This window comes from Mus musculus, chromosome 13, assembly GCF_000001635.26.
Source record: "Mus musculus strain C57BL/6J chromosome 13, GRCm38.p6 C57BL/6J".
Classification (NCBI taxonomy): domain Eukaryota; kingdom Metazoa; phylum Chordata; class Mammalia; order Rodentia; family Muridae; genus Mus; species Mus musculus.
The window spans coordinates 12,589,444-12,606,820 of NC_000079.6; the positions used below are offsets into that span (position 1 = coordinate 12,589,444).

General features: G+C 41.9%; 1 protein-coding gene and 1 pseudogene across 4 annotated transcripts in view; both read left to right on the forward strand.

Moving 5' to 3' along the window:
* Positions 1 to 17,377, forward strand: part of Ero1b (endoplasmic reticulum oxidoreductase 1 beta) — a 43,716-nt gene that overhangs the window by 23,626 nt on the left and 2,713 nt on the right. For 3 of the 4 annotated variants that reach the window (XM_006516731.4, XM_006516732.3, NM_026184.2), the window contains exons 7-15: positions 1,318 to 1,438; positions 1,542 to 1,588; positions 4,065 to 4,076; positions 6,255 to 6,281; positions 10,418 to 10,510; positions 10,644 to 10,890; positions 12,293 to 12,362; positions 12,868 to 12,954; positions 14,885 to 15,018. In XM_006516731.4, the coding sequence (XP_006516794.1) occupies positions 1,318 to 1,438; positions 1,542 to 1,588; positions 4,065 to 4,076; positions 6,255 to 6,281; positions 10,418 to 10,510; positions 10,644 to 10,890; positions 12,293 to 12,362; positions 12,868 to 12,954; positions 14,885 to 15,018 (838 nt within the window). Of the gene's footprint in view, positions 1 to 1,317; positions 1,439 to 1,541; positions 1,589 to 4,064; positions 4,077 to 6,254; positions 6,282 to 10,417; positions 10,511 to 10,643; positions 10,891 to 12,292; positions 12,363 to 12,867; positions 12,955 to 14,884; positions 15,019 to 16,251 lie in introns of all 4 variants that reach the window. The other variant, XM_006516730.4, reaches the window with a different exon arrangement.
* Gm25483 lies at positions 161 to 348 on the forward strand (annotated as a pseudogene).

Genomic DNA, 17,377 nt, shown 5'->3' on the forward strand with positions numbered 1-17,377 from the left:
ATATTATACATATGTGTGTGTGTGTGTGTATATCCATATACATCCTTTTTTCCGCTTAAGGTTTGTGATTGCGTAAAGGTAGTAAAAACCAGAGCTTCACAAGTATCTCACGTAGCTGCTTCCTGCATCCTTACCCTACAAAACAATGCTTAAAAAAAATCCTCTACCGCACTCTCCCCGGGCTCTGTCCTAGTGGCTGGTGTGGAGTATAGGGCACCCGCTGCCCACTGATGCACGGTCCCTTTCCACAGTGCTGGAGCTGGGCTTGAGTCTGTGCCCGTGTATTCCTACGACTTCTCAGAGTCCCATGGGCAATGACTGAGGAGACAAACCATGCAGGAAACAGTCTTTTAAAAAAACCCTCATGATTTGAACTTTTATTTTTTATTAGAATTTTTAAAATTAATGGCTTCAAGTCAAATTAAACTTCTTGTGAGTTTTTGTATATTCAATTGTAACTTGTTTCCTGTGTCTTTGTGACTAGGATTAGAGATAAGATCTTGCATTCTGTAAAATCATGTTTCCATTATCTCTGTTGTATTCAATCCATTTAATAGGACAATTTATGGTTACCTTTTTATCCTCCTACATCACGATAGCAGCAGGTAGTCCTTGTAGGGCATGGGCCGGGTTGCCGGGTTTCCCTGTGATTATGGGGACAACAGTCAATGAATATCTGATGCATCTTGTTAAAGAGACAGAAAAATACATTGCCAAGTAGAAAAGGAAGAGGAAGTTTAAAGACCAAATTATTCTGTAGAGAATAATGGAAAAATCTTTGTAATACAAGATGGAACAAAATAATGTTTCTGAGCCAGGCAGTGGTGGTGTTACCTTTAATCCCAGCACTTGGGAGGCAGAGGCAGGTGGATTTCTGAGTTCGAGGCCAGCCTGGTCTACAGAGTGAGTTCCAGGACAGCCAGGGCTAGAAGGAGAAACCCCGTCTCGAAAAAACAAACAAAAAATAGTGTTTGAGTCTATGTTGAGATAGATAAATTATAGAAAGAAATGACATGAATCTGATTCATTTCTTTTTACTCCTGTGTGGTTAAATCTGATTCTGTTATTTCTTTTTATTCCTGGATGGTTATAACTAAGGTGGAGAATGTTACATTCCCTGAGTGAACTTTGAGGAACCAAAGAAAGGAAGGAGTTGTTCTTTTCCCTCTTGAGTAATTTGTCCAAGTGCTACACATTCAGGGTCAAGGGTGGTCACAGGGACTAAGCACCCAACCGTGTGAGGTGGAGTGGACTTGACCCAGGAACTTCTCTGGTTGGAGAGTCATTGTCCTGTGGCTTACCATTTGCTCCTGACAGATGAGCGGTCTCCTGCTGCACAGTATGTGGACCTGCTGCTGAACCCGGAACGGTACACTGGCTACAAGGGCTCCTCAGCATGGAGGGTGTGGAACAGCATCTATGAAGAAAACTGCTTCAAGTAATTGAGGGCCGGAGTAGGAGAGGCGGGTCTTGTTTGTGTTGTAAAAGGTACCACATGTACGTTAAACCATTTTACAGCTCGGTTTTGTGCTCTTCTTCAGGCCTCGATCTGTTTATCGTCCTTTAAATCCTTTGGCGCCCAGCAGAGGTGGGTTTTCCATACATTCCATGCTTTTTCAAATTGAAGAAAAACAAAGTGACAATTTTATATTTGGCTTAATTTTAGTGATATGAATGGTCTATGCATACCCTAGATTTCTTGAGAAATTTAAGCTCTAGAGGCCAGGTCCTGCCCTACAGAGAGTGAGGACCCTGCCCCCATGTTTTTAAACACTAGTTTCATGACTCTCAGCCTTCCTAATGCTGGAACCTTTTAATAGAGTTCCTCATGTTGTGGTGACCCCAACCATAAAAGTATCTTTGTTGCTACTTCATAACTGCAAATTTGCTATGGTTATAAATTATAGTGTAAATATCTGTACTTTCTGATGGTCTTAGGTGATACCTGTGAAAGGTCATTCAACCCCAAAGAGCTCATGACCCACAGGCTGAGAAACAATATCCTAGTTGGTTAAGTGCAGCCAAGGTGGAGAGTCAGGGGCTCATCACAGCTTCCTCCACAGTGCACGCAGGTTACCTGGGAGCCAGGTGAGCACACAACACAGGGGCTGTGTCACACCAGAGCCCTATCTAACACACTCTTTGTGCTGCCTGGGGTACTTACCTATGGACCATGCTCTGTACAGAGAGGGTGATGGGAATGTAGGCAGTCTGGCTGCCCTCATACTGTTCCAGCCTCTGCACTGCTCCACAAAGTGGCCAGTTAGCAGCTGGCCATTAGCTGTTTCTGAGGTTAGTGTGAGCCTGAATTATAGTTTTGCGTTTTAAGTTTAGTTCACTTGATGTAAATGTGGTGGCAGTGCCATCTGCCATTGTCATCATGTAAGAACTTGCATGTTTAGGCAGAACTCTTGGCCTACAGCATGTGACACTGAGGTTGTAGTGCCCAGGCACACCTCTAAAAACATCTCTTTCAGGTACATAGTAGCCACTGTGCCGTTCAGATGGTGTAGCATGTTGTAGTTGGGACATTGTCATCCTCTCATCTACGAATAGCAAAGACCTAAGACTGGCCCTGTAGCTGACCTCCCAGTCCAGAGTTCAGGTCAGGACTGAGACAAAAAGTGGAAATTCCTTTGAAGATTTGTACCTTCTGGCCTGAGGCCCAAATAGATGTGGAATAATTGAACATAGGCATTGCTTTTAAATGCTGGCTGTATCTAGGCAAAATGCTATTCTCCAAGCTAGTTCTGAAACTGCCTGGTAAGGTTGGGATTATGAACTTATTTTTTTGTGTCTTTTGCTGCTTTTACATCATAACTTTGGTTTTCAACTTCAATGTCTTAATTACACAAAATGTTAGAAAAATCGAGACACTGGAGAAGCTATCTAAAGGACAAGAGGCCATCCCTGCCTGTCTGTCCCCTTCACAGTTAAGGAAGACATTTCTTCTGACCTTTCCTGTGGTTACTCTGTTTCAAAGAAGAAAATACAATTTATTTTTAAATAAAAGATGCCAGATACAAAGAAACACTTTGTTTCCATTTACCATAAATTAGACAAGAAACTGCTGGACAGAGGAAGAGGGGAAAGAAATCAACAAAGAGAAGATGGAAGAAAAAAGCTGGGACAAACTTTCAAAGGCAGGCCCAGGCAGTGAGAGTAGGCACAGCTCTGCTGCTGCTCAAGGAAGCCTGCCACTGTGGCTGATGGTATTGGTGGGTTCTTGACTGACATGGAGGGCTCTGCCTGCTCGGGATACAGTTTCATCCACTCTATTCCTGAAGCAGTGTCATCTCTAGGCCTCTGTTTTTCCCAAAGGTTTTAAGCAACAGAACCTTTTCCTGAGAAATAAACTGTGCTGTCAGACTCTGTCAGACAAAGGCAACAGGCAGAACAATAGTGAAGGCAGCTCAGCCTTGAGCCCTCTCCCTCCCCAGGAGGATGTCCTTGCTCTCGTTCAGGCCATCTGGGCAAAAGACTAATCCTCTAGAAGAGCACCCAGCACAGCAACTGTGCTGTCCTCACAGGTGGTGGGTAGGGACTGAAGGATATTTTCTATATCTGATAAGTACTGAATTTAGCTGCCTCTGGCCATCTCAGTTGCTTCCTGTCTTTTAAAGTGCTGAAGATGGAAATCCCAGGCCTTGTGCACATTCATATTTTAGCATAGCTACACTCCAGCTCCCCAGAGTCTCACTGAGCTGCCATCCGAGCCTAAAACTGGGACAGACAGGCCTTGAACTCAGCGAAGGTCCTGCCTTCAGCATCCCAAGTATCTGGGATTATGACCTGTGTTACCAGGCCCAGTTCCTTCTCCCTTCTCAGTTTCTTTCCCCTCTCCCCACCTCCTCCATCTGTTTCTTTTGTAGAATGTGAAAGTCTTGTACTCTTAGGTCTGTGTTTTTGTTAAGAACCTTATTTGCAGGATGCTTGCAATAGTGATCAGAGTTAACGATACAGTAAACAGTTTAACAGTGAGGATTAGTGTTGCATTAATTAGCAGGGCTGGAATCTGAGTTGGGTAAGACATCTTATCATGTCTTTCTCTTTTTTTCTTTTAGGGGAAGATGATGGTGAGTTGAAACTCTTGTGTTTACTTTAACCATGAAAGAAGTCTTTTTACTATTAAATATTTGGTGTTTTTCTTTCATTCTTTTTTAAAGCAGATGACTTAATCTATTTTTTCAGAAATGAATGGTGACTGGTAATAAATAAGATTTTTAAATATAAAGTTGTTTTATGTTTAAAAACAAGCATGAGACCATTTAGCCTAAGTGTTTCGTTTGTAAAGTAGGTCCACTTTCCGAGTTTCCCGTTTTCTGTTAATGAAATCTTGAATGTTGGTGATGAAGACCCTTGCTGCCAAGCTTGCTGGCCCGCGTTTGATCTTGAGGACCCAGAAGATGGAAGAGAGTTAATTCCCTTTAATTGTCCTGTGACTTCCACACATTTGCTAGGCATGCAAGAACCTCTCCTCCCACCCACATACACAATGGATAGTTTTTTGGTTTTTTGTTGTTGTTCCCTCCCCCCCCCGCCCCCCCCCCCCCCAGACAATGTTTCTCTGTGTAGTCCTGGCTGTCCTGGAACTCAGAAATCCGCCTGCCTCTGCCTCCCAAGTGCTGGGATTAAAGGCGTGCGCAACCACCGCCCGGCATGGATAGTATTTTTATTTTAATCTACATGAAGATTCTGAGAAGATGTAGTAAAGTGACTTTTATCAGATAATTTGTGACTTCTTTATTTTCTTAACTGACTTTGAAAGTTACATTTTCAGTTTTCAATAATGTGCTTAATTTTATAAAGACTATTTTCCAGCATTTGGCTATGAAACAGCCAGACAGTTTTTCCAGTCGGTTTCCCCTTACCTGTGTCCAGTGGCACTATACAGACTGAGGGTGTATAAACTGCACACGTTCCCTCTGTGAGCCAAGGGCGCACAGAGGAAGACAAATGCAATACACAACCCACGCCACAGACACACAGAAACCCAGACACACAGCCCCAGCAGCAGGTGTAACTCAGTAAGGGCGAAACAAAGCCCCCTCATGCATGAGCTGATGATGAGAAACTTCTTAAAGAAGTGGGCTTTAGATGAACTCTGAATTAAGGGGGCAGGTGTAGAGGAGTAGAATTAGCTAGTGCTGCCTTACTGGGATAGCAGAAGCCTAGGATCTGAGCAGAAGTCTGTCCTGGGTGACCCTTTTGCAGTGGGAAGGACTGGACTCATCTAAGGGGATGGGTTAAGAGGCCACATGGAAGCTTTTGGGAGCTGCCAGTTAAGGAAGTGTGATAGTAACAGCCCTTAGCCAGTATAAGAGGGACAGATGGCTGCAGAAAGCTGCCCGTGGTGTTTTGGGGTGAGGTGCAGTGTCACTCAGGATGCAGAACAACTCTCAAGGTTCATTCCAGAGAATGGGCAGCACCTCTGTGAGCCGAGGGTTCTGTCATTCTCTCAGAAAGTGCAGCAGCACTTCCCTAACTCAAAAGAGCATTATTGAGCCAGGAACAATTTTCTCTTAATGACAAAAGTATGTCCATTTATCAGCAGTGTTTTGAAGCTTGTGTCATGGGGTGTGACTAAACAAGATCAATGCTATATCAGTTTGTCTGTATACTTCGCTTCTTTTTGTGGCAAAGGCACTTAAACTCTCTCAGCGGTTTATAAGGACACAAGGCATTGTTGTGCTAACTCTGGTCTTCATGTGTGCAGTAGAAGGGACTACTGCAGCAGATGTGTGCCTTACCACCGTCCTCTCAGTCCCTCTCAGTCTTAGGTCCCACGCACAGGAGTCACAGCCACTCTAAGCATTACATTGAAAATTATCCTTTGAAATTTAGTCTTAGCTAATTGAGGAAACACACCTTCCTTTATTGGCTTAAGAAAAATTGAGTGATTATAATTTAATTTTTATATTCGTGGTTTACTGGTATAATTAAATACTATGCTTGTTGCCTCAGACAGATTTATTGTTTGTACCTATGCTTTTGAATTTAAGCCTTCAGTGAATAAGATATATTTTAGTATTTATACTGCATTGTTTTATATATTTTAACAATCAAAACATCTATAAGAAAACTCTCCACAACTATTTAAATTATCAGTGGGTTTTTCTAGACACACATGCCCATTTTACTATTTAGTCTAAAGAAGTAGATATTTCTCGAGGGAGTCCTCAAATGATCTGACTTATTGTTTATACATGAATATTTAAAATATTTAACCAAATTTTTGTTTTTGTTTTTTTAAGGAGAATCATTCTATACGTGGCTAGAAGGTAAACTTTATATTTGTGGTTGATTATCTACACAACTGATACTTAATAATATTTGAAAGAAAATACCAGTTTCATTTGTTATATTTTGTGATAAAACTATGTGAAAATCTTGAGGCTACTGGGGAGCCAAAAATCAGTACCAGATGAATACACAGGCTCGAAGGGCCATTAGGTGCTCCTAAGTGACTCATCGGGCTTACCTGACTTATCCACAGTTTACTAGTAACTAGTAAACATGTCTACTTTTTAGAGATCTTTCCCTTAGTAAGGAACCACTTGTGATATGTAAAACAGGACAAGGTAAATTAGATTCAGAAGTCTATAACATGTTTGCCCATGTCCACATGTCTGCATGTATCTGATGAAAAAGCAATGTAGTGTGCAGTGCACTTTTCACTCTTCATGTTTTCTGTATCAGAAATATAAAGACTATAGGCTAAAAGCTAAATGTCCTAGGAGCTAACAGCTTTGGCTGGTAACTGGGAATAGGATGCTTTTGAAATCATGCTATACTGTTAGTGGAGGATTAGCAAGCTGAATGAGAGAGAGAGAAATGATTGTTTCATAGCCCTAAGCTTTCAACAGTATTAAACTCTAAGTAGTCAATTCCATTGGTTGTTAATTGGCTGTTTTTTTCTTTTGAACATAATTTGTTGGTTCTTAGTCAACTATGTATGTATATGTCTATGTGTGTGTGTGTGTGTATATATATATATATATATATATATATATATATATATATATATACATATATATTATAAAGTAAACATGTATGAATACTTTTATGAGTTGTGTTGGAAAATACTTTTAGTAAAAGATGGTGTAACTAAATAAGTCTACTCTAAAGATGAACATTGTGGAAAGTAATTAAGATTGGGGTGTCCGACATTTTGACACTGTGATATGATACTGGGGTTTACAAATGTTCTGGATGCATGTTACACATGGGTCACATCTGGACACTTCTGACTGACACTCAGAGAGGTAGTAAGAGACTTGAATGCTGATAATGGGAGAGGATGGAGTCCCTGGCAGTGTTTGACCTTAGGCACTGTGCATCAACTACTCCACCAGTGCTCTGCTGCCTGGGGTCCCTGAATGTGGTTCCAGAGAGCACCTGGCTCAGCCTTTTCTGAGATGACTTTGTCTTCTGGAGCTGAGGGTGACAACAGTTGTGCTGCTACCTACTCTGTTGGTAGAGATTACACCAGGGAGAGTTCTTGAAAACAACCAATTGACAGTCAAAGGCAGAATGCTTCTGTGGCAGTAGTAAATTTAACCCTCTTGTCAGAGACATGTGGACATATATTCAGTGTCCCCTAAATCCATTGTTGAAAAATAATTTGAGTGCCATTAAATCTAAAAGAGATCTCCCTAAATTGGGTAGTCTAATTTAGAATTAGAAGTTGGTAGAATTGGCTTTGTAGGGTGTCTTTTGTGTGTTATTTCAGAGAAAGAGGTGAAAGCTTTTGTCTGCTCTTGTAGACAAAGCCCAACCTTTTTGGCACCAAGCTGGGCCAGAAGGTCTGCAGCATTTCCTGCCAGTGTTGCATGTCTGTGTGGGGCAGTCCGTCATCGGCATGTCTTTGATGTCAGTATTTTGCTTGAGATCACCCAGGTCACAGAATTTGTATTCCTGCTCCACCTTCCTTACGGTGCCTGCTCGACTCCAGCTTATGAGCTGGGTGAGCTTTGCAGAAAGCAACTCTTCTTAGTTCCCCAGGCTTTGGTTTTAGGCCTGTGAGTGCTCATGAACTTGGCTAGGCCTGTGAGTGCTCATGAACTTGGCTTTGGTTTTAGGCCTGTGAAGCTCATGAACTTGGCTTTGGTTTTAGGCCTGTGAATGTTCATGAACTTGGCTTTACTCGCTGTTCCTTCTCTAGACTTTGGCCATTTTGTAAGACAGAAGCACTGCTTATACAGGTAGGTTGGAAGAAATAGAAATTGAACCTCAAATGTGACCAATTGCTTGATTATGTATTGAAGGAAAATTTCCTTGAAGTTAGTACTTACTATTTTAGTAAATCTCTTTATTTGTAGTCCTTGTTATAAACATTTTAAATTGCATATGCTTTTTGGAGAAAGCTACAAAGTAAAATTTAATCTCTATATTTTGGTCTCTATAACACTTTGAATTAGAGAATAAGATCTCAAAAGAATTGTCTTTCCTAGTTTGAGGATGTTTGTTTCAGAGCCATCTGTGGTAAGGAGTAAACTAATAGTCTGAGAGTCCTTGATAAGATCCAACAGTAAGCCATATAGATCCTCTTATGTTAGAATTTTACAGCACATAAATGAGACTGTGCCCCAATGTTTACGTTTTCCCAGTACGAAGGATGTTAAAAAGCAAACAACGCCTGTTTGGTGGTAAAGAAAAACTTTATCTAACGACTCTTAAGTACTAGTTGCATTTGCAAAGGGCCTGAGTTTGGTTCTGTCACCCATATGGCAGCTCACAAACATCTGTAACTCTAGGTCCTTGGGATCCAGCGCCCTCTTCTGACCTCAGCAGGGATCACGCATGCACATAGTACTCATACATACATGCAAACACACATTCATATATGTAAGGTACATCAGAATTTAAATTTATTGTTCTGCATTTCACTTACTTTTAAATTTTCTATAAAGAATATTCATTCAAATTTTTCCTTTCTTCATGTGAATTATCATATTGGCCTTGGGGTTTGTTTTATTTATGTATTTATTTATTTATTTATTTATTTATTTTCCGTTAGTGTTGGGAGTTGACCTCAGGGTTGTGTGTGTGCTAAGCATATTCCTGGCTGCTGAGCCTCACTCCAGGCATCTTAGCCGTTCTCAAGCTTACTATTTGGCACCACTAAGTGCACTTATAACATATATCACTATAACTTATAACGTATATCACTATAAAAGAAAATCTCCGCGTACGCCTTCAATCCCAGCACTCGGGAGCCAGAGGCAGAGGCAGGCGGATTTCTGAGTTCGAGGCCAGCCTGGTCTACAGAGTGAGTTCCAGGACAGCCAGGGCTGCACAGAGAAACCCTGTCTCGAAAGACCAAAAATAAATAAATAAATAAATAAATAAATAAATAAATAAATAACAAATAAATGAGAGAAAGAAAGAAAGAAAATCTTATGAAGTAGCAGCAGAAGTGAAGGATTATGGGATTATGTGGGTATTTGCCATAAATTTTGAGCAGAAGCCTGTGTGTGTTAAGGAAGCTACATGTAGTGACTTTATATCACATCCATGAATTCCATATGGTGAGGCTTGTGTTATACTCGATTTTTTTTTAAGTGTTAAAATTCTGGGAGTCTGTTTCCTAGGTTTTGTTTCTCTGTAAGTAGAGTAGTATGTCAACAGAGGGAATTAGCTCATGCCAAGGCAAGAGCCCACAAAGGCCCTTCTTTCCCACCACAAAGTAGATTCAAAGAACACAGAGGGAAGGTATAAGATGACAAAGGGATCGCTAAGGCAAAGCAGTGACTTCCTCCTGGTAGTTGTGTATAGTGCATTCGTAGTCTAGACTACAACCTGTGCAATTGCGTTCTGGTAGCCAACGAACTACACAGCTGCATCCAGTGTTTGGGCCACGTTCAGGGACCAGGCTTTTCTGTCTTGTTCTATGTTAAGTTTTCACTGGATTCAGTTAAGTCTATTCTGAAACAATCTTAGTGTTTTCTAGTCAAAAATCTTCATCTAATTGCCTATAGAGTTATCTCCTGATTTGTTTTTATTATCTGTGTTGGTTACTTTTATGTCAAGGGACCAACATAGCTGAGAAAGATTTCATATACAGAACAGTTTATGCGGCTCAGAGTTTGAGAGGGCTCACTCCATGGTGACTTGGTCCTGAGCACGCCTGTGAGCAGATCATGACAGAGGGAATGTGTGGCAGAGGACACTGTACTGAAGACAGGAGCAGATGTGTATACTATTGCCCACTCCCAGACCCTGTCCCCTACCCCCTGCTGTATTTCCTGTAGCTAGGCCCCAACAAGCACCGCAGACCTAAGCCCGCAGGGACACTGCACATTTCAGCCATAACAGTGTCCTTGAATATTAACCTGACACCCATGTACTAACTGTTTGTGATTTGATATTTTTTATCTAATGGATACGGGTTCTTTTTTCCTGTTTTTCTGAATAGGTTTGTGTCTTGAGAAAAGAGTCTTCTATAAGCTTATATCAGGACTCCATGCCAGCATCAATTTACATCTGTGTGCAAACTACCTTCTGGAAGGTAATCAGATTTCGTAAATGGAGACGTTTTATTTTTTTAGATGTCATAAAAAGTGTTGGAAAGTAAAACACACTCTGCAGAGCCAAAGCAAACGTGCCATGCTAAACGGTGGCGTGCTTCTTTTTCTTTTCAGAAACCTGGGGGAAACCTAGTTGGGGACCAAACATCAAGGAGTTTAGACGCCGCTTTGACCCTGTGGAAACAAAGGGGGAAGGTCCAAGGAGGCTAAAGAACCTGTACTTTTTATACTTGATAGAGCTCCGTGCTTTGTCAAAGGTGGCCCCTTACTTTGAGCGCTCGATTGTTGATCTCTATACTGGCAATGTGGAAGATGATGCCGACACCAAGACCCTTCTGCTCAGCATCTTTCAGGATACAAAGTAAGGCCTGGCTTTTAGTTTCTTGGAATCCTCCACTGCTCAGCTGACGTGGAGCGAGGGGTGATAAAGACTTGACTAGAGGTCAGAAGAGAGAGACAGGAGCAGTAGTAGCACAGTGGTCTTCCAGATGCTGAACACAAAGCTGCTCTGAAGCCTGGCTACAGAAGCATTTACACTGGAAAACAGGCTGTGTATGTTTTACTAAAGAATTTAAGATTTTATGTAGCATCAAAATGCCCCAACAATGGTGGTATTTCTGTTACTGCTGAAAGTTGAATAGTGTCATAAGTATAAGCATTACAGCGAACATAAAAGTAGTTGTCTTAAGGTTTTCTGCTGTAAACAGATACCATGACCAAGGCAAATCTTATAAAGGACAACATTTCACTGGGGCTGGCTTACAGTTTAAGAGGTTCAGTCCATTATCATCAAGGCGGGAGCATGGCAATGTCTGGGCAGGCATGGTGCAAGAGGCCCTGAGAGTTCTCTTGTGGCCACTAGAAGATTGACTCCAGTGGCTAGGAGTCGGGTCTCAAAGCCCACTACCACATTGACACACTTCCTCTAACAAAGCCACACCTACTCCAACAAGGCCATACCTCTTAATGGTGCTACTCCCTGGGCCAAGCATATCCACACCACCACAGTAGTGATAGCTCCCTTCCAAACCGCAACCTTTTACAGCTTCCTTATCCTGTAAAACACATTCATTGGTTGTTAAACATGAAGGAGAAGGCAGATGGGGAAGACCTAAAGTAAACTACATATTAAGGTGTACAAGAATATTGAGTGTTGGAATACTTGGAGATTGTTTTTCACTTTTAAATAATTTTACTAATTTCCTTAAGATACTGCATCCTTAAGATAATACAGTCTTGGGATGACAATCCCCTAGGAAGACTAACAGTGTCAACTAACCTGGACCCTTGGGAACTCCCAGAGACTGAGTCACCAATCAAAGAGCATGCATGGGCTGGTTTGCACCCAGCCCATGTGTAGCAGAGGACTGCCTTGTGTGGCCTCAGTGGGAGAAGATATGCCTACCCAATCCTGTTAAGACTTGTTGTTTCAGGGAGCAGGGATGCCCTGGGAGTGGGGAGTGGGGTACTCTTTTTCAGAGGTGGAGGGGAGATGGAGGGTAAGAACTCTGTGATGGGGGGACCAGGAAGAGGGACAATATTTGGGTTTAAATGAATAAAATAATTAATAATAAGAAAAAGATAGTATAGTCTTATAAATTACAAAGTCATATGTAGTTTTCTCTATTAGTGTACATGTGAACTGTTACCCTCCTACATTATAAATAATAACATATTTTAAATATTTGCAGGGCTGCAAAACTCTTGAGACTAGTATTGGGTTTCTCATTGGTAACTTACTAATAGTCTTGTCATTTCATCAGGTCCTTTCCTATGCACTTCGATGAGAAATCCATGTTTGCAGGTGACAAAAAGGGGGCCAAGTCATTAAAGGTAATTGAGGGTAGCGTGGGAACCACTTCTCAATTCATCCACACTTGCAGTTGTCCTACATCATACTGTTAGTTAACTTAGATTTTGGTATAAATTGAGAGCCAGTGGCACAGTGTGGCATGATGAATTTACAGCGGCGTCTGTCCTGGGGCCAGTGTTCTAACTTAGGTTTCACTCTAGTAACTTTTCCTTTTGCTGTGAGGAAACACCCTGACAAGCTAGATTAGTTGAGCTCTCACAAGTAAAGGCCTCTCACTGTTAGCTTTCCAGCCCTTCATTAAAGCGCCTTCTCAGTAAAATGTGTTGAAATAATGTGCAACATGAATCTTCACCTCTATCAATGTCTGCTGTTTAAGGTACTATGTTGTACTACACAAATTTAGATCGTTTTAATTACTGAAAAGCAATAGTCACTTGTAAACCTTAAAAATTTATTTTATATGTATAATTTGACCAAACGTATCTTAATTTCAAAAGTCTAATTCAGATATTTTTTGCACACCAGGAAGAATTCCGGTTACATTTCAAGAACATCTCCCGGATCATGGACTGTGTTGGGTGCGATAAATGCAGACTGTGGGGGAAACTGCAGGTGTGTGTGATTTTTCCTTTCCATTCCTTCTTCTTTTATCTTTTTTTTTTCTCCTCTTCTTTTGGTGGTGGTGGTGGTGCATTCTCTGTGTAGCCCTGGCTGTCCTGGAACTCACTCTGTAGACCAGGCTGGCCCTGAACTCAGAAATCCGCCTGCCTCTGGAATGCTGGGATTAAAGGCGAGCACTGCTGCCGCCACCTGGCTCTCACATTTTCTTTTTTCCATTTTTTAATTAGGTATTTAGCTCATTTACATTTCCAATGCTATACCAAAAGTCCCCCATACCCACCCACCCCCACTCCCCTACCCACCCACTCCCACTTTTTGGCCCTGGCGTTCCCCTGTACTGGGCATATAAAGTTTGCACGAACAATGAGCCTCTCTTTCCAGTGATGGCCGACTAGGCCATCTTTTGATACATACGCAGCTAGAGACAAGAGCTCCGGGGTACTGGTTAGTTCATAATGTTGTTCCACCTATAGGGTTGCAGATCCCTTTAGTTCCTTGGGTGCTTTCTCTAGTTCCTCCATTGGGGGCCCTGTGGTCCATTCAGTAGCTGACTGTGAGCATCCACTTCTGTGTTTGCTAGGCCCCGGCATAGTCTCACAAGAGACAGCTATATCTGGGTCCTTTCGATAAAATCTTGCTAGTGTATGCAATGGTGTCAGCGTTTGGAAGCTGATCATGGGATGGATCCCTGGATATGGCAATCACTAGATGGTCCATCCTTTCGTCACACTTCCAAATTTTGTCTCTGTAACTCCTTCCATGGGTGTTTTGTTTCCTATTCTAAGAAGGGGCACAGTGTCCACACTTTGGTCTTCGTTCTCTTGAGTTTAATGTGTTTAGCAAATTGTATCTTATATCTTGGGTATCCTAAGTTTCTGGGCTAATATCCACTTATCAGTGAGTACATATTGTGTGAGTTCCTTTGTGATTGGGTTACCTCACTCAGGATGATGCCCTCCAGGTCCATCCTTTTTGCCTAGGAATTTCATAAATTCATTCTTTTTAATAGCTGAGTAGTACTCCATTGTGTAAATGTACCACATTTTCTGTATCCATTCCTCTGTTGAGGGGCATCTGGGTTCTTTCCAGCTTCTGGCTATTATAAATAAGGCTGCTATGAACATAGTGGAGCATGTGTCCTTCTTACCGGTGGGGACATCTTCTGGATATATGCCCAGGAGAGGTATTGCGGGATCCTCCGGTAGTACTATGTCCAATTTTCTGAGGAACTGCCAGACTGATTTCCAGAGTGGTTGTACAAGCTTGCAATCCCACCAACAATGGATTGCCTCTTTCTCCACATCCTCGCCAGCATCTGCTGTCACCTGAATTTTTCATCTTAGCCATTCTGAAAGATGCTGATGCTGATACACCCCAGGACTACATAAGAAGTAGTGCTTTCGAGATTACAAGTCAAATACTGTGGCTCTGATGAAGAAAAGGGGCCTTTTAGTAACGTGGAACAGAAAGGTGTTCAACAAGCTCCAGGTTGCTTAGGTTCTGAGAAGTGTTGTGCTTGTGTGTGTTGTGCTTGTGTGTGTTGTGCTTGTGTGTGTGTGTGTGATCTGTGAGAAGTGTGCTTGTGTGTGTTGTGCTTGTGTGTGTGTGATCTGTGAGGGCGTAAATACTGCTTCCTGAATAGGCCAGCACTGTGTTGTAAAGCTCCCTTCGTGGATTTTAAAAACAGATTGTCTTTGTTTTTATTTAGGGTATGTGTGTGTCCACCGAGGCAGTGGAGGGTGTCAGATTTCCTGGAGCTGAGGTTACAGGTGGTTCTGAGCCACTGGATGAAGAGCTGGGCATCCCCAGCTGCTGGCTGTCTCTCTAGCTCCCTCATACGGGTTTCAGTGTCCTCCCTAAGTAATTTTTCATAGTAGCTATTGTGTAAAGTTAACTGTAAATTTGTGACTGTTTTCTTCAGACTCAGGGTTTAGGAACTGCCTTGAAGATCCTCTTCTCTGAAAAGGAAATCCAAAACCTTCCGGAGAACAGCCCATCCAAAGGCTTCCAGCTCACTCGGCAGGAAATCGTTGCTCTTTTAAATGCTTTTGGAAGGTAAGCGGAGACCTGATTCCCTCCAGGTTTCAACATACGGCAAAGGTTATCTTTCCCCCAAAGGTATGCCTTGGTTTGGTTTGCTGACAGATAAATGCTGGCTGTGGTGGCACACACTCATAACCGCAGCACTGAGAAGTTGAGGCAGACAGACCATGAGTTCAAGGCTAGCTATCATGGCCCATGTAGTAAGGACCTTGTTTCAAATAAACACCTTAAATTCATTCTTCAGTGTGGCCTCCAGGCTGATAGGCAAGTTCTCTCCATCAGTCCCAGGAAGAACTGAGAGTTTGCAGCTATAGTGCTTTTCAATTTTCTTTCTCAATTTCATGAGGAAAATAGCCTCCGTGTGTGTGTGTATAATTATCAGAAATGTTTTTTTAAGTAATTTGAATTTATCTACAGAAATATATGCAGTGTTGGGATATAAAGCAGAAGGAAAAGAATCATAGAAAATAATATTCTGTGTTGTAACAGTAGAACAAAATAAGTCAAATCACAGGGGAAAATTTATTTTTAAAACAGGACCAGGGCTGGAGAGATGGCTCAGTGGTTAAGAGCACTGACTGCTCTTCCAAAGGTCCTGAGTTCAAATCCCAGCAACCACATGGTGGCTCATAACCATCCTTAATGAGATCTGACGCCCTCTTCTGGTGCATCTGAAGACAGCTACAGTGTACTTAGATATAATAGTAAATAAATCTTTAAAAAAAAAAAAACCAGGACCAAATGACAGAGATTAATATGTATGTTTTATGAGTGTGATTTTTAAGTTCAAAGGAGACCAATCACGCAAAGATGACTTAGCTATGCCCCAGCGTAATGCCAAAGCCTTCACCGAGTTCCTCCATGTGCTCAGTTTTGTCCAGGCAGGGTTTTGTTCTAGTGGAGCCTGACCAGCTCACTGAGCCTGCCTACCCCAAGCCCTAGGTGAACTGACTGCTAGTCCAGCTCTTGTCTGTACTTAAAGATGTCTGTGCTAATTGACATACAAACCACAAGGCAGATAGCATCCTGATTACGTTTTTATATTTCAGGAAATATCAGTTTATGCATTTTTTGAGGTCTGAAAAAAAATAATAAGGACGAGGCGAGGTGAAACGTAGATTATTTGAAATGAAAAAGATGTTAAATAACTTAGTTTAAGCACAAACAAAATTAAATTGAGAAAGGAAAATTTTAATTGAATATTTCATTAAAACGCCATTGGCTTTCATAAATGCTCCCTTTTAGCCTCAGCCTGTGTCTAGAGCCCATTCTCCCTCCAAGGGGCGCTGGACAGGAAGCAAGTCCTAGAGTCCTGGGATCCTGGCCTGCTCCTTGCCAGCGGTTCAGCTCGGCAAACCTTGGCTCCACACCCAGAACCCATTGAGACCTGGGGGATCCTGGAAAAAGATTTGATCCTAATTTTACCTAAAAATGTAAAAGCTGGGCTGGTAAGATGGCTCAGCGGGTAAGAGCACTGACTGCTCTTCCAAAGGTCCTGAGTTCAAATCCCAGAACCACATGATGGCTCAAAACCATCCATAACAAGATCTGACTCCCTCTTCTGGAGTGTCTGAAGACAGCTACAGTGTACTTACATATAAATCAATCAATCAATCTATCTATCTATCTATCTTTTTAAAAAATTAAAAGCTCAGCTGTAGCTAACTTCTGTTGTGTTCTTTGAGTTTGTTGCGCGTGTATACTTGACAGGTGGACACTGTGGCTAGGCTGTAGAAGAAATAGCAGGTTCGTTAGGTTAACCCTGAGTTCATAAGGGAGAGGAACTTGTAGGTTCCCATTCTTCCAACCCCAGGGTTTGATGTCTGTGTTTGAGCTCTTTATTTATTCATTGAGCCAGTAATTACTTGTACAATGCCATAAGTATAGACGGGTACTGGGAGTGGGAGGGACAGTGTAGACAGTGGCACTGTGTCCATAGTTCATCTATAGGCTTTTTGTGGTTGTTTCATTTTTCAAGACAACGTTTCATTGTGTAACCCTGGCAAGTCCTGTAACTTACTTTGTTGACCAGGCTGGCCCCAAACTCAAGAGATCGGTCTGCTTCTGCCTTAGTGCTGTAGTCAAAGGTGTGTATGTACCACACACCTGCCTCTCATGGATGGTCTCAGTGTGAAGACAGAGTGGTTTCTGTTGCCCTTTTAAGCATGCCCAAAGGCCCACAGCTCCATGACCTGTCAGCTTTAGTAGGAATCACAGCATTTCTCTTTTAAATGGAATTGTCAGCATTCAGTGTTTTGGTTCTTTTAGATTCTTTGCTTCCAGGTTATATAGCTCAAGGAAGCTGTATTGGCTATTTCAAGTCTGTGTACAGCATGCCCTCTGTATGTTCTAATATGCACTTGTTTTCCTC